General features: G+C 40.1%; 1 protein-coding gene across 24 annotated transcripts in view; it reads left to right on the forward strand.

Moving 5' to 3' along the window:
- Rad51b (RAD51 paralog B) overlaps window positions 1–26,470 on the forward strand; it is a 550,979-nt gene that overhangs the window by 163,470 nt on the left and 361,039 nt on the right. Inside the window, exon 8 of one of the 24 annotated variants that reach the window (XM_011244039.2) lies at window positions 10,852–11,921. The exons of the other annotated variants lie outside the window; for them this stretch is intronic. Coding sequence (XP_011242341.1) covers window positions 10,852–10,875 — 24 coding nt within the window. The 3' untranslated portion in view covers window positions 10,876–11,921. Of the gene's footprint in view, window positions 1–10,851; window positions 11,922–26,470 lie in introns of those variants that run through there. 24 annotated transcript variants of the gene reach the window in all.

Raw genomic sequence — 26,470 nt, forward strand, 5'->3', positions numbered from 1 at the left:
CCTGGCTTTCTTTTCTTTTTCTCTTTCTTTCTTCCTTTCTTCCTTCCTTCCTTCCTTCCTTCCTTCCTTCCTTCCTTCCTTCCTCTCTCTCTCTCTCTCTCTCTCCCTTTCTTTCTTTCTTTCTTTCTTTCTTTCTTTCAAGAGGAGGGTAAGGAGCATAAACCATTGGTCTTCAATCATGGATTCCATAGGGTAGTTGAATAAAACTCACTCTTCTCGGTGATTTATATTTATTGAGGGAGGCATGGAGTACATTGGACTCCACCATTCCATGCTGTCATCAATGTCATGCAATAGTCTGCAGATGAGATAGATCCTCCTAGATCTGAGGGTTTGGAAACAATGAACCATTTGTAAAATCCATGTAGTTACTGTGCATCTTGCACATGATTGTGTGTTCTTCTTTGTTTTGGCTGTTTGGGAAGATGATAGCTGTGTTTGCAGCTTCCCCTTACAGTTGCACAGGAGTTATCTGTATTTTCATATGAGCTTACCTCATCCCTAGTGTCACTGTCTTTCTCTCTCTCTCTCTCTCTCTCTCTCTCTCTCTCTCTCTCTCTCTCTCTCTCTCTCTCTCTCTCATTTCTCTGTGTAGCCCTAGCTGTCCTGAACTCACTTTGTAGACCAGGCTGGTCTCAAACTCAGAAATCTGCCTGCCTTTGCCTCTGCCTCCCAAGTGCTGGGATTAAAGGCGTGCGCCACCACTGCCCAGCTGTATTTCTCTTTAATCTCTTGTTTTATAATTGTTTATCTTATTTGTTTGTGTTGAATGAATTTTTATAAGCTACCGTAATTGTTTTGCTGGTGATAGATATAAATATGAAAGGACATTTAAATTTTCCTGAGTTGATAACTAAATCACATTTTACTAGGGAGATCATATGTTTATGTTTCTCTTCCTTATTTTACATTGTTAATTTTGGATTTCTCTCTCCTCTAGTACATTAGTTTAGAGTTGTGTTTAAATAGGATTTTTTTTTCTAAAACACTGGTCTCCTTTTAATTTATGATTTTCTTAGTTCATAGTGCTTATTAAAGATTCATGTTTAATTTTTATAAAAAGTTTTATTTCTTAAAAGAAATTTAACCAAATTAAATATGTTTTTGAATAGCATAGAAATAGAGAAATTTGGATTCTCAAAGGTATGCCAACTATAGTGATTTGGGTGAACTTGTATTAACAATTTTTAGCCTGTTCCCATGGCACAATTTCTTGTCTGTTGTCTAACTCAATGTTCAGTGGTACCTTAGGCCATCAGAGGGTTCACATCCTATTTTTCTTCAAGTTAGCCTTTCTCTGTTCCATATCCTCTCCTGTTTTGGGGGCTGGCAGTCCTTGAGCCTGCTCTTTCAAGGCATGTATATGGCTCCCTTGCCAGCCTGTGCTAATTGGTCACCTGGTTTTTCAATTTTACCTACATCTAGACTTGAAGCTGGCCGTTTCCCATTTCTCTAGCCTTTTCCAAGTGCCTTGTTTATAGTCTTTCTTAATCAAGCCAGCACTAAGAATTTTTGGTTGGAAAATGAAGAAAAAATTCAGGGATGTATGTTTTTAGTTTCATTGTTTCTGTCTGAACTACTACAAAAGCCTCCTTTTCTGTGTTCTGCCCCCATCCCTCTGTGTGTGTGTGTGTGTGTGTGTGTGTGTGTGTGTGTGTGTGTGTGTGTAAGCAGCTCTAAAGAGGACACCCTGGAGCAGAGACCTGAGTGAAGTAAGGAGCCATGTTCATGGTATGTGGTGGAGAAGGGGTGGTGTTTTGGTCAGAGAGCAAAGCATTCCTATACAATTGTTATGTAGCAGACACTATGTTCTAAGGGCTCTGGAGACAGCAGTGGACTAGACTGTTAAACATCACCATTGTTTATTGTTTAACTATACCATCTGTTCTTTTTCCACAGTATATACCATGATTTAAACCCTTTGTTTCTTTAATTGTTTGATGTTTTTGAAGTTGGAAAACCCAACATGGGAAAGCCCCTTTGTTTTCCCCAACTGCTTATCGCTCATATTGTTTTCTACTGGTTTGATCTAATGCCCCTAGCATGAAGAATGCCAGTTTGTGCTACAAACTCTCACTCTACCTTTATTTAATCATCATTCGTAAGGATGTGTGAAAGTGTCTTAGGTTTTCAGTGTCTGGGGTTTGACCCAGGCTGTAGATACACATAAAACACCCTCATCATAATTAAATAGAGATAGTATTTATTGCTGTTGCTCAGCTCCAAGCCCAGCCTATGACCTCTTTTCTTCAGCAGTAGATATGTACACACACAGTCATAGTTTGGAACTTAGTTCCATCACCTTCTTACTGCAGTTAAGTAGGCTCTGTGTCAATTTCTCAATTGCCAGAAGGGCATCCTTCTAGTTGAGTTGTAAAATTCATGTTTAGTAAGTCCCCATGCCATTGAATGTTAAGAATTATAGGAATGAGGAAAGAGAAGAAGAAGGGAGGTGGGGGGGGGGGGAGGGCGGAGAAAAAGGAGAGAAGGAAAAGGAGAGAAAGAGCAAGAGACCTGTGCAGATTTGCAAATTTGATTGTCCTCTGGTGGCAGCTGATAGGTGGAGTGACAACCCAACAAAGGACACTGGAACCACTGTGACGTGAGCGAACCCAATACCATTACTGTTCTGCTCAGATGAAATTCATGAGAGGTTGCCCAGTTCTCCTATGGAGATCACCCATTTGGGCAGAAAGGGTTTGGTTTCTAAGTTTAGAGCTGCCAAACAACAGAGGGAAAAAGATTAAATCTGAAAGGAGGCGGCTCATTCCACAGGCTTCTCTAGGCACCTCAAGGAGAATCAAAGATAAATAAACACTGTTTTATGAGCAGTGTGTGTGTCAGGGGCGGGGTGCAGGACAGGGGTTAAAATTTCAAAGGAGAGGGAAGTTCTCCTACTTTCTTCCTGATCAGACACTTGTCTTATGATTCTACTTATGATTGGGATCGTTTGCCCATGTAAACATGTGTGAATTTGCTGGGCAAGGTAGAAGACAGAGTCCAGTGTTCTTACTGTAAAGGGAAACCTGATCAAATATTGAGGTCTTTATTATGAAGTGAAGCATTACAAACCAGCTCACACCTGCAATACCAACACTTGGAAAGCTGAGGCAGGAGTGCAGCCAAGAGTTCAAGGGCATTGCTACAGAAAAAGTTGGCCTGCCAGGGATATATAGGAAGACTTTGCCTTAAAAAACAACAAAAATGTCTTATAAATCTTAACTGATGTTTACTTGCTTATAGGTTCCATAGTAAGTCATATAGGAAAATTCTGGCCCGTTGCATAGATGTTTAATTGTGGAAGTTAGTAATTTTTTTAAGGTAGCATTTGAACTTTTAGTTTGGACCTTCTATAGAGCTCCGTAGGTTATCCTTTTGCTTCCTGGGTGTGGATTCTGGTCTCTCATCCTAATGTGCCTTGAAAAAAACCTTTATGTATAATTTTATGTAATGAATAACGTTAACCAGAGGGGCTTAACAGTATTTAGTTGGCTAAAAATAATTCATTATTGTCATAGATTTATAGAGCCTTGGAGATCTCTCCCACTACTGCCCTGGTTATTTCCTTCTTGTTGAGGGTAAACTGAAGCCCTAGGAAGAGTTGTTAATGGCTTGGAGATGGGCTTTCTGCTAGTAAATAAGCATGCAGGGACTCTACCCACAGTCTGACCTCATACACAGTCTCTTCCATACAAGTGTGTGTCATTTGAACAGCTGAGAGCTCAGTATTATGTGCAGTGTAGGAAGCTAAAATAATTTGCTGTATGGACTTCTAGGGACTAAATTAATAAAAGAATGCAATGAATTCCCTTACAGTTCATAGCCTCATGTGTCATCAAAATAGTTTCAACTTTTTTCCTTTAAATCTTTTATAAGAAACTATGAGCTAAAATCTCTACACTGAGTTCTCATCTATTGTGGGTTTTGTTCCTGCTCTGGGGAGCAGGATGATAAAAAAGCAAAACTGAGTGTCCCAAAGTCAAGAGGCCAAAGGTGAACAAAGGGACTGTAAGGAGTGGCTCCCCTCTTACTCCTCTGAATTCAGGGTGGCCTTGCTGAGACTAAGCCAGTCTTACTGCAACAGCGCTTCATGTCTGGCTGCACCCCTATACTCATCTCCCCTCTCTTTATCCCAGTGTACCAAGTCAATTTAAAATGTTAGTACAGAGAAAGGGAGGGGACAAAGGAGAGGAGGCTATGTTATTTACTGACTCATACAGACTACTTCAGATACTGGTCAGTTTGTAAAAGTTACATTTAAGGGCCTAGAGAGAAGGCTCAATAAGAAGGGTGCTTGTTCCCTAAGTATCAGGTCCTGAGTTCAACCCTATCCTCCACCCCACAGTCATAAAAAATAAACTCACCTTGAACAGAATACCATACCAGTATGTGATCCAGGTGCTAGGGAGGCAGAGACAGGAGGATCCTTGAGGCTAGGCAGCATAGCCTGGTTGGTAAGTTGCAAGCCAATGAAGAGACCCTGTCTCAAAACAGAGATGGCGAGATGGCTCAGTGGGTTAAGGCTTTTGCTGCCTGATGCTCTGAGATCCCTGCAGCCCACATAGCAGGAGAGAACTTGTTCCTGCAAGTTGTCCTCTAACTTCCACAAGAGCACAATAGCAAGGGCACCACCACCCACTCAGAGTAAATAGATGGACCTTAAAAAAGTAAATAAAAAAAATAAGGTGGCCTATCACCAAAGAAGACACTCAATGTTGTATGTTAGCCCCTAAATGCACATGGACACACATGTAACTACACACAAACATGTGACCACAGACAAACACCACAGATGAAGAAAAGGTTAAACATCAAATTAAAAATGTATCAGAATCATTGTTATGTATGAACAATATAATAGTAATCAGTGTTGTAAAAGTATAGGGGTTTCACAGGTTTGGTATGCCTTGTTTTTTATTAGAAGTGCTAGTTGACATTTGTTAGGATTAGCACTGTGACTTGCGATCCCTCCTTCTGAGTTCCTGTTAGGGAACAGGGCTCACCTGATCAGTTTTAAGAAGGGCTGAAATAACCTCCTTTGGTGTGACATTAATACTGTTTATCTTGGAGACAGTTCCCAGAAACCCAAGGGAATAACATACACAGAGAGCGGGTTATATCTGGGAGATTTTTATTTGGCATTTTTACTGCTAACAATCTACAGAAGTTTAGAGTATCATGCCAGGCGGGCTTAAGGGGTGGTTTTCTATTTCTGTAGGACTTTGAAAGGTTGGAAGACTTAGCAGATGATTATATAACATGGATAGGGGAATGCGGACTCGGGCTTCTATAGAACCCCTTCAGGTTCTGCTACAAGTTGCATTTATGTTGGTCTTGAGAGAATTCAAAAGGCATAGTAGGTCTTTGAACCAAGTCTTTGTTGTACAGACTTGGGAGCACTGCCCCTCTAATAAATACGACCGTGCCTGATTCAAAAAGCAAGTAAACTTAGAGAGCATTTGGAAGATTGTCTTCAGCTGCACTGTAAAGTGTTGTTATTCAACTGCCAATATACCACACATTCTACCATGGGCTCTAAGCCCCATGTCAGTACAGTGGAACCTCAGCAAACCTAGGACCAGGGGGCAGGGTCATCTCCAGACATCAGGTCTCTTCTCACATGCAGACTGTGTGAAATCTGGCCTGGAGGGAGGGTTCTTGTAAGCTGATTACAAAGAAATCCATCATAGACTTCATTCACTCCAGATGAATCTGAGAACTCTCCTTGCTCTTCTTAATGAGCTATTCTTTAATCACGCAGGACAGCAGGTTGGGGCTTGTGAGCTCTCTGAATTCTTAAGGAACTGAACTGAGAGAATCAAATCTATGGGTTTACTGTGCATGCACAGGAATTTGCTAAATTTGTAAGGTTTTTATCTGATCTTTACATGTTCTATTAATACGGGGTGAACACATCTGTTAAGTTTGCCCAGGAGGCATAACTTGTTTTGGAAGAAACTAAATGGCTCCCTCCCACCTCGTGCTACATGCAGTGATACCTTAAAACAATGGAAGAAAGTTTAGCAGTTTGTCACTTCTTTAGTTTAATGCCCCATCCCCTATTGAGAAAAGTTTCCTGGGCTCTATTAATAAATAGCAATATCTTTGAATGCATACAGGACAAAGTGCTAGGGATTCTGTGGTATTACGATATCTCTGGGAGTGCCCTGCTTTGCACACTTCCCTTAGTTACCCGAACTGTGAAACAAGAGTCTGTAAATAATCTAACGTTGCTTCTAGCTCTCAGGTTCTCTGATCCTTCCTTTAGATAATAAGATGAGTGATGTTCATACTTTTATTTTGCTTTATGTTTGTCCGTATAAAATTTAATCTTTTCTATGTGACCTGCCTTGTGTGCAGAAAACTTAAAGTTGCTAGTCATAAATAGTGATTTCAGGCCTGGAGAGATGTCTTAGTGTTGAAGAGTGAGGACTTGGGTTCAATTTCTAGCCCCCACATGGTGGTTAATAGGTGGCTAACTGGTAACTCTAGTGCCAGGACCTCAGACACCCTTTTCTGGCCTTTGCAGGAACAGCATACATAGTGCAGACATACACATAGGCAAGACACTCATGGACAGAAAATTAATAAATATTTTTAAAGTATTTTTCTCTCTTATATTATACCCTGACTACAGTTTTGCCTTCCTCGTCTCCTGCTAGCCTCCCCCAATCTACTCTGCCTTTGTTTCCCTTCAGAAAAGGGCAAGCCTCCCAGGGATAATCAACCAAACATGGCATCTCACGTGGAATAAGACTGAGCATCTGCCCTCATATTAAAGATGGATGGAGCAATTCATTCAGTAGTCTTGCGCGCCGGACTGGCCAGCAGTAACGACGCTGTAACAGGATCCTTCTGCACACGTTTATTGGGAGAGCTTGATTGCAGAGGCGAAGAGACCCCGAGCCCAGAACTGGTGCTGCTTATATAGGCCTAGGAGAGGTGTGTCTCACACCCGGATTGGTTATGCACTACACCTCATTTGCATGTTCCTCATCTGATTGGCTACTCTCTCTCTCTCTGTACCTCACAGAGCCTCATTATCATACCTCATTTGCATGTCTCACATCTGATAGGTTATACTCTCAAAGCCTCATTATCATGCCCGGGCCAGGCAGTGTCTTTGCAAAAAACTTTACTGCATATGTACACATTGGTTGTTTGTCCAAACTTATGCGTGGTGGCCAGCAGTAGTCAGCGCCACTCTGCAACTGCACATGTGGCTTCCCACACAGTAGGAGGAAAAGGGTCCTAAAAGCAGGCAAAAGAGTCCAAGTCAGCCTCCCACTCCCAATGTTAGAATGAATGAAGAGCTACAGAATATTGTGCCAGATTAGGAAGATGTTCAAGCAATCATACAGCAACTTCAAAAACCAAATCAGAACCCGAAACCAACCAAAGAAACAAACAAAACACTGCTATGTCGACTTCACAGCAGCGATAATGGCATAATTACATTAGAAGTGCTTGGGAAGTGATAATTTTTTTCAAGATTAGAATCAAATGATCCATAGCTTGTCAACTGTAATAAATTTTCTTAAGTTCACAAAAAGAAAAATAGAAAAATTTGAAGGAAAAAAAAAATCCACAAATGAAATTGGCCAGACACACCCAGTTACTAGGATTTTATAATTCTCAAAACCTCATAGAAATGTTCACTGTTAGAAAGTAACACAACCAGTGTGTAAACCAAAATCCAAGTCCAGATGGTCATTTGCAGACACATAAAATGCCTTCTCATAGCTCAACTGACCACTTTGCCAGGTCCTGATGTTTTTATCTTCTGAAAAAGATTGGGGGGAGCTACTACCAAGGAAACTCTGAAATGCCCTACATCTGGCTCTACTAATCTTAACCGATTGATATGAAAATCATTTTTACCATTTCTCTTTTATTCTCATGATGCAAATCCAAGGATAGACCACTCTTAAACTGTCACACATAAGTAATAAGGCCCTGACCAGCAGCTGACTGAGACATATGTAGATAATTTCACCCAACCATTGGACTGAAGTCTGGGACCCCTATGGAGGAATTAGGAGAAGGATTAAAGGAGCTGAAAGGGAGGGATATCCAGAGGACTAAACTTAATCTAAAGATGATCAACAGTGTTGGTGTCACAGTGGAGTTGTTAACATTCTCATTTTTCCCAGATTTGCATTGCCTCTAGCTAAATTTACTTGGAAATACAGACTATGCACAATGGCACACTTATGGAGGTCAAAGGACAACTTTTTGTCTTGTTAGTTTTGTCCTTCTAACATTCAGGTTCCAGGAATTGAACTTAGGTCATCAACCTTGGCAGTAAGTGCCCTTACCCGCTGAGGGATCTGACTGACTCCATTTTTTTTCAGAGTGTGGTATTACTATACTTCAGTTTTGTTATTACTTCACCAGAGCATCATGTTATTTATGCTTGAGAACTTGCTAGTCCCAAGGTGTTCATCTAGAGGTTAGAGACTAGGGATATAATTGTGACTGTGAGAAAGCCGTGGCTCTTAAGAAGCTTTGCTGTCTTGTTTCTAACCTATGTGACATCTTCAAGAATAGATGTTGTTATAATTTTATGGATAACAAAGCAGAGACTAAATGAGAAGAGTTTCCAGGATTCTGTAGTCTGTGACTGACCAACTTTTAGTTTAACCTTTTATCTGATTCCAGTCTGTATTCAGCTCTGTTACATTGCTTCAGGGTAGACCAGTAGTCTATCTCTCCTCGTTAAGATGTTTGTTGAAGAGTCATTTGGACATACACAACTAAGTATATAGTTAAACTGGCAGGGATAGAACATAGGCTACAAAGTTCATAAAGAATATTTCCTCTTTAAACTTGGTGCAAGAGAGCCAAAAAGGACAATAGAACTTCTTACTCAGAACAGAAAAAAAAATTAGCAATAAATTAACCCCATATTTAGAATACTTGAACACTCGAAATTATAAAACATCTTTGAAAGAAATTAAAGATGCTAAAAAGAATGGAAAGATGTCTCTTGTTCATAGAAATACACTCTAAACTGATCTGCAGATCCAATACAATCTCTATCAAAAATTTGGCTGCTACTAAATTTAGTTGACATCCAGAATACCCCACCCAGGCAATTTTTTAAAAAAAATGAAAAATGATGTTGGAAGAGTTATACATTGCATTTCAAAGACACTATAAAGTAATAGTTATTCAGATAATGTGGTGCTGACATGCAGAAAAAATGGACTAGAATGAAAAATTGAGAAGTAGACTCCTTTATGGCTACTTGATTTAAAAAGATTAACAATTTTAAAAATGTTATGTCTATAGTATTTTACCTACATTTATGTCTATGTATCATGTATATGTAGTGCCCACAGAGGACAGAAGAAGGTGTTAGTTCTCTTAGAACTGGAGTTAAAAGGTGATTGCTGGGATCAAACCCATGTCCTCTGATGGCACTCTTAACCATTGAGCCATCTCTCCAGCCTGATGGTTTCTTTTTGATAAGAGTGAGGAAAGAACTCCTTAACAAATAACATTGATAGAGGGGAGTTACACAACCATGTGCCAAAGAATGGAGTTGAGCAACTTCATACCATACACAAATGGATCAAACACCTTAATATGGGAGCCACAGCTGTTGAAGGAAGTATAGATATAAATGTTGTGACTTTGAACTAGGTAATAGCTTCTCAGATATGACATCAAAAGCAACTAGCATGAAAATATGACTTCCTCAAAATTATTGTTTTGTATTTTTCAGTGTCTCATCAAGACACTAGAAGTCAATCCATAGGAGAAAAATATTGTAAATTTATAATAATTTCTAATAAAGCTTTAATAGTTATCTAATATAAAGAATTCTTATATCAATCCAAAGAAAATAATTCAATTAAAGGCTGACAAAATATTTGAATAGATATTTCCCAAAGAAGATACACAAACACCAATTAAATATACAAAAAATATACTCAATTGCCTTATTCATCAGCAGGATGTGCATTAAAACCATAATAAAATAGAGGCTTATATTATATGGCTATACTATATGGCTATAATTTAAAAAGAAAGGCAATGACAAGAGTGTATAAAAACCTTGAACCTTTAAACATTGCTGGTGGGAGTATAAAGTGGTGCAGCCATAGAGAAAAATGCTTTCATTCTTTAAAAAGTCAGAGTACGTTATGTATGGCCCCACAAGTTTACATCTAATATATGTCCTGGAGAACAAAAAGTTTCCCCACATAAAATGTGTACATATCCATCATAGCAGTATTTGTTGTAGTCATAAAGTTGTAAGAATAGAGATATCTACGAACTAAAGAGTAAGATATGAAATATCCATAATTTACCATTATTTTGTGATGTAAGAAGCAAAGAACTGATACATGCTGGACAAACACTGCACTATGTGAAAAGGACCAGTCACACACGACTATATTGTATACTTGCATGCATATGAAATGTTCAAAATAGGTAAAGCTATAGGAACAGAAAAGGCATTAGTGAGTGGTTGCCATGCTCTGGAGACAGTGGGGATATGGATTGGCTTAGTAATGGACATGTTTGTTTCCACCAGGGCAATGAAAATGTCCTGTAGTTATATATTAGCAATGATTTCAAATCCCTGTATACAGTTAGAAACAGCAAATCGTATGCTTTACGATCATATGTTGTGTGGTTAAATATCTTAATAAAACTGATGCATGCATTTAAAACTACATGTTATTTTGGCTTTGGGAGTTTGCTTTAATCTACTCTTTCAGGTATCTGTTTATAGGTGGATTACTTCAACAAACAGTGTAATCTCGGCTTCTATTTTCTATTAGGAGCTCTAAGCTCTTTATTATTTTAATTATTTGGTTTTTTTTATGTTTTTGGTAGGCCTTGCTTCTCAGTCCACGCTGATCTTGGAATTGTGATCTTCCTGCCTCTTCCTCCCGGATTCTGGAATTACAGGCAGGTGACATCATGATTGGCTTTTAATTTTTCTTTCTGAATTTTTTTTTTGCCCTACTTTATATCTGGCAGCCTTATTGCATACAAGTAAAACCTGACAGAATACCATATGATGTCATGTTTCCTTCTTGATCTTTTTTTAAACCTTAATGATAAAATAATAGCCAAACCAGAGTGTCCTGTCATAATTATATTGTTTGCAAATGTCATTTTCAAGGGTACACATTTGATTTAGAAACTACTTTGCCTATATTTTCTGCTATTCATGGCACTGGATGACCACACACTTGAAATATTCCCTGGCTAAAGCACCAGCATCCTGGAGGTCAGTGTAGACATGACTCATGGTTTGATAGAATGCAGTCAGGTTGAATATGACTCTTATGTGGCTGTAAGCCCAGGATACGATATGAATTCATACATTGCCTTTCTTTTGTAAACATGATATTCAAGTCGGTTTTCTTTTTTTGAGGGCTTTGGCACAGTGCTGGGGAGAAGTATGAGTGTCCTACCCAAAGCATTCTAGAACAGGAAGCAACATTTTCTGAGGGAAATGAGGAGCTTAGTAGACAGAAGATAAAATTTCCACTGAAGATGGTTCTTTTCCATTGGCGTCCTCACTGAGTATTCCAGGGGTGTGGCTGGGAATCCTCTGCTGCATGCCCCTCTGTTGAGAGTGATTGGATAAAGAAACCAGTTATTTGGGGCCTGATGTGTAGACAACAAGGAGCCACAGTTCTGGATGTGGTATTTGGCTCGGGCATCCTTACTAGTGATGGAAATGTGGGGCTGGAGGGAAAGTAGACTGCATTTTAGACTCTTATCAGTTGAATGCTGAATATCCCTGTAGACAGTGCCTGCTAAGTTGTTGGCATACTTGGGAAAAGTTCTATATCATAGCCTCAGTCTCTAGTACCACTTAAATCTCAATTTTTTTGTCACTTATATATTTATTTACTTATTTACTTAGTTATTTATTTATTATACTCCATATTTTATCCCCCCCCCTCAATCCACCCTCCGACTGTTCCACATCCCATACCTCCTCCCCACCCTCCTGGCTCCACATGGATATCCCCACCCTCCACCCAACCTGATCTCTAAATTCCCTGGGGCCTCCAGTCTCTTGAGGGTAGCTGTATCATCTCTGAATGAACACAGACCTAGAAGTCCTCTACTATATCTGTGTTGGGGGCCTCATATCAGCTGGTGTATGCTGTCTGTTTAGTGGTCTAGTGTTTGAGAGACCTTGGGGGTCCAGATTAATTGAGACTGCTGGTCCTCCTACAGTATTGCTCTTCTCCATCTCAGCTTCTTTTAGCCTTCCCCTATTCAACAACAGGGCTCAGCTGCTTCTGTCCACTGGTTGGGTGCAAATATCTGCATCTGACTCTTTCAGCTGCTTGTTGGGTCTTTCAGAGGGCAGTCATGATAGTCCCTTTTTGTGAGTGCTCCATAGCCTCAGTAATTGTGTCAGACCTTGGGACCTCCCCTTGAGTTGGATCCCACTTTGGACCTGTCACTGGATCTTCTTTTCCTCAGGCTCCTCTCCATTTCCATCCCTGTAATTCTTTCAGACAGGAAAAATTATGGGTCAGAGTTGTGACTGTGGGATGGCAACCCCATCCCTCACTTGATGTCCTGTCTTCCTGCTGGAGGTGGGCTCTATAAGTTCCCTCTGTATTGTCCGACATTTCATCTAAGATCCCACTCTTTGAGTCCTGAGAGTCTCTCACCTCCCAGGTCTCTGGTGCATTCTGGAGGGTTCTCTCAACCTCCTATTTCTTGAGGTTTCCTGTTTCCATTCTTTCTGCTGGCCCTAAGGGCTTCAGTCCTTTTCCCTCACCCAATACCAGATTAGGTTCCCCTTTCCTCTCATATACCCCCTACCCCTGTCCACTTTCCCTCCCAGGTCCCTCCCTCCTTCCCCACTTGTGATTGCTTTCTTCTCTCTCCCAAGTGGGACTGAGACATCCTCACTTGGGCACTTCAGCTTGTTGACTGATGGGATATAGAACTAATCCGAGAATTTACAGCTGAGAAGTTCTAAAGAAATGTTCAAAGTCCTTAGTGATCAGAGAAATGCAAATCAAAGTGACCCTGAGATTCCACCTTACACCAATCAGAATGGCTAAGATCAAAACCTCAGGTGACAACACATGTTGGAGAAGATGTGGAGAAAGAGGAACACTCCTCCATTGCTGGTGGGATTGCAAACTGGTACAACCACTCTGGATATCAATCTGGAGGTTCCTCAGAAAATTGGAAATAGATCTACCTGAAGACCCAGCTATACCACTCTTGGGAATATACCCAAAAGATGACCCACCATGTCACAGGTACATGTGTTCCACTATGTTCAAAGTGACCTTATTTGTGATAGCCAGAAGCTGGAAACAACCCAGATGTTCCACGACAGAAGAGTAGATACAGAAAATGTGGTTCATCTACACACTGGAATACTACTCAGCTATTAAGAATAAGGACATCCTGAGTTTTGCAGGCAAATGGATGGAACTAGAAAATATCATCCTGAGTGAGGTAACTCAGACCCAAAAAGACATGCATGTATGTACTCACTAATAAGTGGATATTAGCACCCCCCCGCCCCAGTAAAAGTACAGAATACCCAAGATACAGTCCACAGAATTCAAAAGGTCAACCAGCTAAATCACGTATTTTAATCAGCTGTTTTGCTTTTTCCCAACTTTCCCTCATCATAGCCTAATCTTTCCACTCTGTCACCTGACTCCTTCAGCTTGCCCTTGTCACAGTCTAGTCTTTCCACTCTGTCACCTGACTCCTCCAGTTGAGCTCCCTCAGTTCTTCACTCACCTTCTGGTTGTTGGTTTCAGTGGTTTAATGTGGAGATGGTATGTTTAAATTTGTTTTGTTTATTCACGTAAGTTTTCAATCTAGATGAACAGGTCATCCATTTTACCTAAACCAGTTTGGGTTAATCAGCTTTTACCATGGGCAGGAGTGATTGATGCCTGTTCTATGACTTTTCTTTCACTTGAGTTTGTAAAAGATTGTATGGTCCCAAGGTAGAAAACATTTAATTATTACACCACCTTGCTCTTCGGAAGAATCATGAGTTATCTATGCCTTGTTATTCCTAGAAGAAGGTCCTGAAAACATCCTAAGATAATAATAGTCTAGTGATTTAAAAAAAAGAAAAATCTGTTCAAAATCTAGGCCATCCCACTTACCATTTTCATACTAGAGAAGTTGTACTTATAAAATTCTTGCATTGATTTCCTCTGAGAAAGTGTATTCACTCTTCTCATTTATGTTTCTCTGTTTTACTAGGTAAAAATTTAATATGGTTTGTACTAGTTACTCCACCACTAAGTAAGGAAAATTCTGTGGTACAGGACTCTATGGTCAAGACAGCATGACGGTCCAAGTCAAAAATCTCAGCACTCAGGGGACGGAGGCAGGAAGACCAGAAGTTCGAGGCTAACCTGGTCTATATAATCAGTTCCAGACCATCCAGGGTCATAGAACAAAACTCTTGTCTCAATGGAAAACACTAGTCCATATTTATCCTTCAGATGTTTGTTATTTGAATTTAAGTTGTGCTTGAATTGAGCATAAGAAGGGCCTGGAGACAGGCATAGTGTTTCCTGCTCAGAAGCCTGTAATGGCCAAGGCTGAGTCAGGAAGGTAACAACTCCGAGGATAGCCTAGACTATCTAGAAAGACCCTGGGGAAGAGCAAAACTGAAGAATAAAAGTAAAGAAAGAAAGGTCATGAGAACTCTTGATTTTATTACCTGGAAAGACTGATAGGCTATACAATTTGGGGACTTTGACCCTAATTCTGCCCAAGTTCCTAACTAGATATCGGCTATCCAGTTTGGCTGTCACACACAGGAACTACTTAGAAATTGTTAAAGAAAGTTCAGTGAAAGTACATTTAGGTCTTCTGGGAAGGGTAGGAATATAAGATAGGGACAACAGTGCCTGTAAGAAGCACCACCAGCTCTGTTCTCTAAGGCACCCTGTGGCATGAAAGACTTAAAATTGTACAGTGATCACAGGAGGGCTGGGCAGCAGTAGAGGACGAGGTGATTAACTATGGAGAACCCTGCTGTGTCTACCTTATTACTTGGAGATTAACTATGGAGAATCCCGAGGTGTCCACCTCATTACCTGGTGATTAATGATGTAAAACCCTGAGGTGTCCACTTTATTACCTGGTGATTAATGATGCAAAATCCTGAGATGTCCACCTTATTACCTGGTCTCTACTTACTGTTCCTACATTGGTAAAGGGATAAACAAAATTTGTCAGTCCATCTCGATGTTCCCTTTGCATCTTAGGGAAGGGAAGCAATATGCTTTTTAGGTCTTTGGATCCAGAGTCTGATTAATGGGAAATTTTGTTTTCATGCCCATAAATAAAAATAATAATCATTAAGATTTATTGAGCACATAAGAACTGTGACAAACCCTTTAAGGACTTTTCTTCTATACCAATTTCTCTACCAATTAAAATATTTAAAGAACTCCAGATAGCATCTGGAATACAGTAAGTGTCCAAGAAATAATGCTGATGGAGACGTGTGAATAATACTTGGTTGTAACTATTACTGGGTATTACGTCTCACCTTCAAGAAGTCAGTTCTTTTATCAAGTTTTCCTTCCTATTTTCCTATACATCTAGGGTCAGACTTGTTTAGTTCTATTATCTGACTAGTTCCATTTTGTATGTCCTAAGTTGTGTGATTGCCCCACCCCCATCCTACGGAAGTTCATTTTTCAAATTATCAAGGTCTGGACCAAATTTATTTAGTGACAATGTGGACTTTCTTCCTTTGTACAAGATTTGCAAAAGGCAAGTAAGATAACTAAGTGAAAAGGTCTGCTCAGGCTCTTTTGATGTGGAGGTGGTGGCCGTGGTAGTGGTGGTGACAGCGCTATGGTGCTGGCAATAGTGGTGATGAACCAGACAACCTTGGGAACACCACTAGATAAGTCACCATTTTGGCAGGATAGCTGCATTTCAGGCCAAAAATCAGTTTTTTTTCTTTTAAATTATTAAATTCTTTCATTGTCACCAGGAAACTAGAGAAAATGAATTCTTCACAGTATGCTCAGGCATGCAACTTGAAACGGCTTGCACGCTAAGTGAAATTCAGTGAAAGCCAGCTGTTTGGGAAAGAGCTGTCAGGAGATTAGGGGGCTCTGTTAAAGGAGAGTTGTCCAGGAATACGTTTTCAGAAACAGGATATCAGTGTAGGGAAAGCAAGCACACTTACACACTCCAGCTCCCATGTGCTTACACTGTTGCATGTCTTTTCAGCCCCTTCATCTTAAATTATTATTTATTCTTGGTGGGTAGGTGTCTGCTTTTAAGGCTTCTTTTCACGTGTGAAATGCGTGGCAGAGCTTGCTTTTTTTGAGAAGTAAAGACAGTCCAACCCTGCTTCAGTGCCCTAAGTACTTTGATTTTGGTTAAATTGACAATTCAGTAATGCTTAGCAAACCACTTCCTTCACCCTGTTCTTGCCAACTACGCCCAGGGAAGGACCACCTTGGGCAGGTTGCCAGAGGTGCCACCCAGGTCCCCTGAAATGGCTGCCAGCAAGAAGGGAACAATTATACCCCAAACCAGACTCCAAGCAGATGGTTGTCAGTAGCGCTGAGTGTCGGATCATGAAGCCTTTGATTTGTGGTTGGTCTTTGTGTTTCCTAGGTACTTAATTCATGTTACCTGTGTGATGCGCACCCTGCTCCTCCCAGCCTTGCTGCTCATTGTATAGGCATGTGTTAAACCACCTAGCACTATAAGCCTCACCCAGATCTTCTAACCCTGTTTGTACAGTAGCTAGCTCATAATAGGAACTCTGTCAGGCCCTCTAGCTGTACCTATGTCCTATACACGGCCCCACCTTTTAGAAAATTTTAGAAAAGTCTTTTAGGATTTTATTTTAAAGCGTAACATACCCACTCAGGAAATTCGGTTAGCATCCAGAGTTGGGAATCCTAGGGTAATGTTTCACTCCTGCAGCTTTTATCTCAGGAGCGTCTCCTTATGTTGAATTTTTCTGCTTTCAACCCCATTTAGCAATAGTGTTCTGCAACTCGCTTAGAGCCCAGTCTCAGCTGCCTTCCTTTGAGGTCCTGCCTGCTTTTCCCTCAGCATCTTACTTTTTTTTTTTTTTTTTTTATTTAGAATGCAAACCCACAGTCCCTCTTTGGACTAATGTAGGAAGTCACATGATGATAGGGCTCCCAGTTATAGCTCCCGTTACAGTGTGGATGCTGAGGTACCTGCTCCCATGCAGATGCACCAAGCACAGGGGTGTGTTTTCAGTCAGAGCCATAGTAATCTCCTGGCCCTACCCTCATCCTGCAGAGACAACAAGAGACCCAGGCTTTTCTCCACCCAGACAATCAGGGCTAGTGGAGTAAATGTACTTTTACCATTTCCCTGGCTTCTCTGCTGTGACTGCACATATCTGAGTGAGCAAGCGAGCCAGTGGTGGTTGTTCCTCCACATCTGCCCTCACTGGGTGAGGGAGTGGGCCAGCTGGGTCAGAGGTGCCTGCATTCTTCTCCATCTTTTGCAAGATGTCTGCCAAAGCAGAGGCATTGACTAAAAATGAGCTGTGGTTTTACCAGTGACCATGTTGGTGTGAATGCTTGCTTTCTGAGTTCTAGAACTGCTCCTGGTAACTTCTCTGAGCATCCTCCCTTTTTCTCACAATTGAACTCCACAGTAGACTCCCAAAATATTCTTCCTAGTAGTCAGGATGTCCTGAAGTGCTCATTCTGGGTGTGGTGCTCTGAGTAAGTTGGCCCTGACAGGCTCATATGTTAGTATGAGTCCTCAGAGAGTGGCACCACTTGAAAGGGATTTGGAGGTGTGGCTTTGTTGGAATGGGTGTAGCCTTGTTGGAAGAAGTATATCCCTGGTGTTGGGCTTTTAGCCAGGCCCAGTGGGTTTCTCTCTCTCTCCTTTCTGTCTGTGGATCTGGATGTAGGACTCTCAACTACTTCTCTAGCACCATATCTGCTTGTGTACTGCCGTGCTACCCTCACAGTGTTGAAAATTAACTAAACCTATGAAGTTGAAAGGATGCCCCAGTGAAATGGCTTCTTTCATAAGAGTTTCCATGGTCATGGTCATGGTGTCTCTTCACAGCAGTAGAACCCCGACTAAGACACTATGGGAAGGTTCTACTGATTTCTCTGCCTCTGAGTTCAGTCCACCTTGCTCCGTTGTCACGTAGAGAGCTATTTGTATCATGAACAGTACCTCCATTTCTTATCATTCATAACACTTATACTGAGCACTTGTTATATGCAAGTGGCTGTGCTAGGACTGCTGTCAGAAACCTGATAAACCGTGGGCCTGTTCCAGAAGGGCTTATGAACCTCATGACCTGTGAGGAAGTGTCTTCCTGAATGCCACTGTCAGTATTTCCTTTGTTCCCCACCGTCCCAGGGTAAGCAGTCCTTGAGTATGAGATGACAAAATGTATGTGGAGGGAGGGAATGGTGACAACCTTAGATGTAATTCTGTAGTCACAGTCTTTCTGAGTTCTTGGCACATTTTGACATGGTGATTCTTGGTTGTAGGAGTTTGGATTTAATTCTCATGTGCTTAAAGTGAGGGTGATTGTTTTTAGTTCAGCCATAGGAAATCAAAGCCAGAAGCTAGGCTGCAGCTGTGCCTCAGCAGAATTCAGAAGGATGGTGGCAGCAGCACCCCCAGCTGCTGGCCATAGTCTTTGGTCAGACCGGGCCGTGCATTCTAGATGCTTTTAAGCCAGTGCACTCAGCACTTAGGAAATCAGACCATTAAGAGTATAGGGTATAGTGTGTGTTCAGAAGGTGTGATATCATTGTTTATGGTTGTTTAGAGATGTGTGTGTGTGTGTGTGTGTGTGTGTGTGTGTGTGTGTGGTCTGTCCTGTCTGTGGGCGATGTGCACTCTAATACAGGTGCCCACTGAGTCCAGAAGAGGCTGTTGGGTCTCTGGGAGCTGGAGTTACGGGTTACTGTGAGCTACCTGATGTTGATGCTGGGATTCTAGCTTAGGTCCTTTGGAAGAGCAGCGGGTGCTTTAACCACTGAGTCTTCTCTCCAGCTCCCTTCTCCAGTCTTAATCAGATGATGTTAAGCCCCCGAATGAAAGATCAACAAAGATTTAATCAGGCAATGAGTTTTTTCCTTTCCCATCTTGGGTACATAGATATCATTTCTCCCTGATATACTGGCAGTTATGGCACCTTCCTGTTTTATTATTTCTGAAATATCTGTGATAAATATTAGTGAAAAACATCCGCTCCTGAGTGGTGGTGAACCCACACCCATACAGCCCATTTTCTTTGTACCTGTGTATATGTGTAACACTTGCTGTTCTTCCAGCCGAGCTGAGTTTAGTTCCCAGCAGCCATGCCTCACAACTGCCCTTAACTTCTCTTCCAGGGGATCCCAAGTCCTTTCAAGGCATGCATGCATTCCACTTACATACATACAGACAAAACACTCATGTGTAAAAAGAAAAGTAAACCTTAAAAACAAAAAAGGAAGGAAGGAAGGAAGGAAGGAAGGAAGGAAGAAAAGAAGAGAAGAGAAGAGAAGAGAAGAGAAGAGAAGAGAAGAGAAGAGAAAAGAAAAGAAAAGAAAAGAAAAGAAAAGAAAAGAAAAGAAAAGAAAAGAAAAGAAAAGAAAGAGAAAGAGAAAGAAACAATTTGGGTTATACTGATCTGTATACTGACTATATAGTATATAGACTACATACTGTCTAGGTCATAGAATAACTTTTACCATGCAATCTGTGTAGTATAGTTGAACGGCTACTTTTTCTCTGCTGTTTTATACCATAGTCTTTTTGTTTTCTTGTATCATTATGTGTATATGTGTGTGCCACAGTGCACATACGGAGGACCATGTGTGGGAGTCACTTCTCTCCTTCCACCCCGTGACCTTAGGTAAGATGCCTTACTCCTGGACCATCCTGATGGTCTATGTCTTCAAAGTGGAGCTTTTTAGGGATACATGCAACTTTGTAAATTTAATACAGTTGTATCTGATGGCTTCTGTGATTTGTTTTCTACTACATTGATATAATAACATCACAGTAAGAACATCTGTTTTGTCAGCTTTACCCCTTTCTGTGTGTTTGTACTTATCAAATATGGGCTAAATATTTCCCAGGTCAGGCTTCACAGTCACCTGTTTCATATAGAAGCAGAGGTACTGATATTGGCAAATCTTCAATAATTAGACATCAAATGATCTGACAGAACTATTAATTACATATTTTATGTGCATTGCTGCCTTTTAAATTGATTTTTTCATTTTTATTTTTTTTTAAGATACCATAGAAAGTGATGGTTTCCATCGTGGGCATTTGCATAACTAGGTTTTGCTGACATCGTCCTGGACTTCTTCCCATCCCATATCTCTCTGCAATCCTCCCTTCAGTCTCCATCTGCCCGGTAGACTCCTCTACTTTCATGTCGCTTGTATCCCAAAGTTGCGGTTTCTTGATTGCTTATATATATCCAGTGCTGTGTGGAATATTTCATGTCGGATATCATTTAATCATCTGAGTAATTTTTAGTATGAACGTAGGCTTTTGACTTCCCAACAGTTTCAGTCGGGCCATGTAGAGCACGGGTGGTAATTTATCAAGAAAATGAATAAAATTAGAACAGCAGAAGCCAAGTCAGTTAAATCTTGTTTAGATATAAAATTATCTTGTATTCTCAGAAGATTTTACACGTTGATTAGTGAGAAAGTGCAGCCCTGTTTTGAAGCAAAGCACTAAAAAGTCCATGGCACTCCGTGGAGAATGTTTACATCTCATTAGCTCTCTGTTAAATTACTCCATTTCTGTTGCAGTTCCCAACTGGAAATGCTGGGAGAATTTGTCACCTTGCTGCATGCAGCGGGTCCATAGGCTGAGCGTATCAGTTTCCACTGCTCAGCTTTGGTTCAGCCCTTATGGGTTTCCCTGGCTCTGCATCCTAACGAATTGAACTTTCTTCTGTAAAGAAAGTCGGGAAAGCCAGAGGCAAGAAAAGCTGCAATTTCTTCCTTTGGGGAAATCTCCAATGTAGAGTTATAAGCAAATATTAAGGTTCAAAGTAGGCAACATAATGAGTAAGTTCAAGGACCAAGCAAGCACTTATGTAACATTGTGTGCTTGCAAAATGTTTTACAACTCTATTATTAATCTCTTTAAATCTCCTGGAAGGTAACAATGTTATTACATCTGTTTTATATGCAAGACAGGCAAATTAAGTGGCAAAAAGGAAGAGAACTTCAGACATTGGTTTTAAGGTTTGGATCTATATCCTAAACCACACTGCTGCAGCAGGGAGATGCAGTTCATTCTAGACTTGGGAGTGGTGCCCATTTGGGCCGTTGTTTCTGTGTGTTTAAATCGTGGCTCAGTGACTTGTGTTCCAGGGAATGACTAGCTGAACATTATGTCCAATGGTCATGAGTTCTCAATAAAATGTGGCCTGTGCTATGGCCGATAGATTAGTGACTAACCAGGTGATCTTTGGTTTGCTCTAGCTGGAGTCACCATGAGACTAACAAAGGTGTGGTTTGGAAGAGTTCACACCAGTGGCTGTCCACTGCCTGTAAGCCACTTTTTCTCTGCTATTGTGTTTCTTTCTTTCTTTTTTTTTTCTTTTCTCCACTCATAGGAAAGCAAATTTATATTAAAAAGTAATAACATTTCTCAAAACCCCAAAAGGGTAAAATGTACAGGTTTTCCATAACAGAAAAAATGGAAAATAACTCAGACCCCTAATTTACATGGTAGAGGGAGACATGATAAATTATTGCCTTCAGTTAACTTTTCTTTCATTTACAGAGTATCCAAAAACTGCTTTCACACCCTGAGGTGTGACCAGAAGGTAATGAAGAGTGATTTTTAAAAATAAATATTTCATAAGGTGCCCTGGTTTAAATGAGAACTGTTCTTTAACATAGTCACACTTAAACTGATCCAATGATGTTGTCATTACAAAAAATATTTTTAGAACTTGTCTTTTGAATGCCTTAAATAAGCCATTTATGAACTGTAAAAGAAAACAGTCTCATGTATTTTTAATCAACCCCTCCCTTGAAAAGAAATGTATTACTCAAATATATTACTGATGCTCTTTTTAGCCTCTGTTCTCATCAGTTTTTCTCTTCTTGTTTTCTTTCTAACATTGAGTCTATAATTTTTTGAAAAGAAATAACAATTTGAAATTAGTGAGGGTGTTTCACTTTAACTTTCTATTTTGAAATACTTTGTACTTGCATAAAAAGTTATGTAAATGCTATAGTTTCCATATATCCTTCACTCAGCTTCCCTTAGTTCTCTGCTGAATTTCTTAATTTCTTTTTTTCCCATTCTTTATTTTTATTTATTTATTTTTTATTATTTTATTTTTTACACTCCATATTTTATCCCCCGCCTCCATCCACACTCCAACTGTTCTACATCCCATACCCCCTCCCCACCGCCCTGGCTCCACGTGGATGTCCCCACCCGACCTGATCTCTAAACTCCCTGGGGCCTCCAGTCTCTTGAGGGTTAAGTGCATCATCTCTGAATGAACACAGACCTGGAAGTCCTCTACAGTATGTGTGTCCTCATATCAGCTGGTGTATGCTGTCTGTTTGATGGTACAGTGTTTGAGATATCTCGGGGGTCCAGATTAATTGAGATTGCTGGTCTTCCTACAGAATCACCCTTCATTTTCTATGTTTTAGAAGTCTTTATGTATTTATCTTACAGTTATTTTGAAGTGTAAAATTGTTACCGAGTAAAATTATCCTGAGGTGAAACACACACACACACACACACACACACACACACACACACACACACAGTACTCTGTGAATAAGTACAAATATGACATCAATTTTACAAAATGAGGCCAGAGAGATGAAATGGCTCAGCAGTTAAAAACGTGCTGTTCTCGCATAGGACCCAAGCTTGATTCCCAGCAGCTACACTGGGTAGCCTATAACTTCTGCTTCCAAGAGTCTCATGCCTCTGGCCTCATAGGGCACCTGCCCTATACATCCCCTTCCAATCCCTCTTTAAAACAATAAAAATGAATGATTAAAAATAAATAAAGTATTCGTGTATAAAATATATAAATATTAAAAGCTGTACCTTCTCACTCTCAATTAAATGAGAGATTTGTCAATTTTATTAATCAAGAATAGATGTCTAGCCTTTTATTTTTATGGTGCTGAGGATCAAGTGTAGGGTTTTGCACATGTGAATGCTCTACTTTTGGATTTTAAAAATAATTCTCCCTTTTGTACTTTTATTTTCCCCATTTCATTTTTTTCTTGTTTTTCTTTTTTAGGCCTTCCTCATATTAGAGGTCTGCATGTGTTATCTTTTCTTCTTCTAAGTTCTTGCTTCTTTTTTTTTTAATTGTTTTTTATTTATTTATTTTTTTCAAGACAGGGTTTCTCTGTATAGCCCTGGCTGTCCTGGAACTCACTTTGTAGACCAGGCTGTACTCGAACTCAGAATTCTGCCTGCCTCTGCCTCCCAAATGCTGGGATTAAAGGTGTGCGCCACCATTGCCAGGCCATTTTTGATTTTTAACCTAGCCCTTACAAGACTGTACATTTTTAGCCTTACAAGACTGTACATTTTTTCTAAGTACCATTGTAGCTATACTGCCCAAATAAGAATATATAGCAGTGTCACTAACTTTTGATTCAATGCATTTTCTTTATTCAGAAAGAGAAATGGTGTAGAAATAGTGTGCATCCCTTATATAAAAGAGGTGACTCTGAGTCTTCGACCTGAGCACTTTACCCACAGAAATCAGAGGGCATGTTCCCATTCATGTATTCTAAGTTAAACACTCCTCATAAACTGATAAAACTAGCTGAGACTTACTCTCAAACTTCTCATATTATATTCTCTCTCTCTTTTTTTTTTTTTTTTTTGGTTTTTCGAGACAGGGTTTCTCTGTGTAGCCCTGGCTGTCCTGGAACTCACTCTGTAGACCAGGCTGGCCTCGAACTCAGAAATCGCCTGCCTCTGCCTCCCGAGTACTGGGATCAAAGGCGTGCACCACCACGCCCAGCTCAAATTATATTCTTTCTCTTCTGGTCATTTAAAAAGCAAGTGTTAGGGTTGGGGGAAGGATATATAAATAGTCTTTGAGGGTCTAGAAAGATGGCTCAGTGGTTTAGAGTATGGTCTGTTCTTCCTGGGTTCAATTCCTAGCACCTACACAGCAACTCGCAACTGAAGTTTAACTTTAAGATCTGACATCTTCACACAGACATACATGCAGGCAAAACACCAATGCACATAAAATAAAAAAAAAATCTAATTATTTAAAAGAGTAGTCCTTAGACACAGGAGATAACTCTGTATTTTTTCGTTGTCCCCTTTATAAGAATCATAGCTTAAGGGGAAGCTCAATAATGACAGCTGAGTTGCTCTACTACTTGCTAAATCTTCAAGTATTTATTTTTTATTTTTTAAAGGTTTATTTATTTATTTTATGTATTTGAGTACACTGTAACTGTTCAGATAGTTGTCAGCCTTCATGTGGTTGTTGGGAATTGAATTTAGGACCTCTGCTCACTCCAGTCAACCCCGCTCCAGTCCAAAGATTATTTATTGTAAGTACAGTGTCACTGTCTTCAGAAGCATCAGAAGAGGGCGTCAGATATCATTACAGATGGTTGTGAGTCACCATGTGGTTGCTAGGATTTGAACTCAAGACCTTCTGAAGAGCAGTCAGTGCTCTTACCCACAGAGCCATCTTGCCAGCCCCCTCCCCCCCATCAAATATTTATAAAACCAGAGGAAATGTGTTAACTCTTTTACATTTATTCATTTTAAAATATATGTAAAGAATACGTATACATTTTAATATACTCTAAAGAATTTATGTTATTCTTCTACATTTGTACTGAGGCCCTGTTCCTAATGTGAGAGTGAAGGTCAGAGGATAATCTGCGGTTTCCTTCTACCATGAGAGTTTCTTGGAATTCCATTTAGGTCGTCAAGCTTGGCTGCATGCCCCCTTCTCAGCGAGCCATCTGGAAAGTCCATTAAGAAGTAGTTTATGAACTCCTCCATCTAACTCATATATGTGTGATGTGCATGTATGTTGTAGGCACATATATGTGGAGGTCCAAAGTTGGCTTCAGGTTACTCCACTGTTTTGAGGCAGAGTCTCTGTGCTTATTAAGTCAAACTAGTGTAGCTACCTAGCTTGATCCAGGGATTCCCCCTCCTCAGGAATTCTGGGATTAAAAGCAGCCACCAACTTTCCTGGCTTAAGATTTATTTTAATTATGTATCTGTGTTTTGGAATGTGCACATGTGCAGGTCCCTTTGTATGTCTGAAGAAGACCTTGGAGACCTGGAGCTGGAGTTATAGGCAGTTGTGAACCTGCTGTGGGTGCTGGGAACTGAAGTTGGATCCTCTGGAAGAGCAGCAACAGCTCTTAACTGCTGAACCATCTCTCAGCCCCTGCCTAGCAGTTATGTAGGTTCTGGGGTTGAAACTCTCCTCCTCATGCTTGTTGGATGAGGGCTTTATTCTCAGAGCATCTTCCCCAGCCTTCCGTATAAGTCTTGATTACTATCCAGGCATCATAGCCCATGCCCTAATCTCAGCACCTAGATGACAGAGGAAGGAGACTCAGCAGTTCTAGGTCATCCTTACTACATAAGTTCAAGGCCAATAGTCAGCTACATGAGCTCTTTCTGACCTCTTCCCCCTAAATTCATGAATAATAGCATGGGTTTTACTGAGTGCTTGTTATATTTTCAGTACTTTTCTAAGTACTACATGGGCTCTAATTCCTCTGAACCTCCAGAAACTCAATGTTTCTGCTTCACTGCAGCAATATTACCTTCAGAAAGACCACACATTTTATGTGTAGAACACGTTCGTTCTGGAGCCTGCTGTTAATCACTATTGTGCTGTCTTTCACGTAGGATGCTGACAGAGAGCCTTATCCTCAAATAGCAAAGTGCAATAATTATTTAATTGTAGAAAATATAATCAGGTATTTTAGGGGGGGAGAGTCAGACCATTTAAAATAAATCTCTGTGTGAGAAAGGCTTTTCAACATATAAAACTTACACACCATAAAATGCAATATAATCAAATGCTTAAGGAGATTAATGTATAGCTAGAAAATCCATTATAAGCTGAGTCAAATGGCAAATGAAAATCTGGAAAAAATATCACAGACCATGGACTTCTTTTTCTAGTGCATAAAGAACATCTCCAAATAAGCAAAAAAATGATGACCAAACTTAGACCAAAACTTGGTTAAAAACTAGAGATAAATCACAGAAAAATAAAAACAAATGTATTTTAAACTTTTGAAAAACATGCTACCTTCTTTCATAGAGCTAAAAATTCAAATATCATTTGATAATAAATAAATATTCATTGATTACATTATTGAAGATCCTTAAATTTTGTTCAGGTCTGAGTTGGCTTAAGTTTAGTACCACACTATTGATAGAATGCTAAATTGTTTTATATTTTGTGGACATTTTATTAACT

This window comes from Mus musculus, chromosome 12, assembly GCF_000001635.26.
Source record: "Mus musculus strain C57BL/6J chromosome 12, GRCm38.p6 C57BL/6J".
Lineage (NCBI taxonomy): Eukaryota > Metazoa > Chordata > Mammalia > Rodentia > Muridae > Mus > Mus musculus.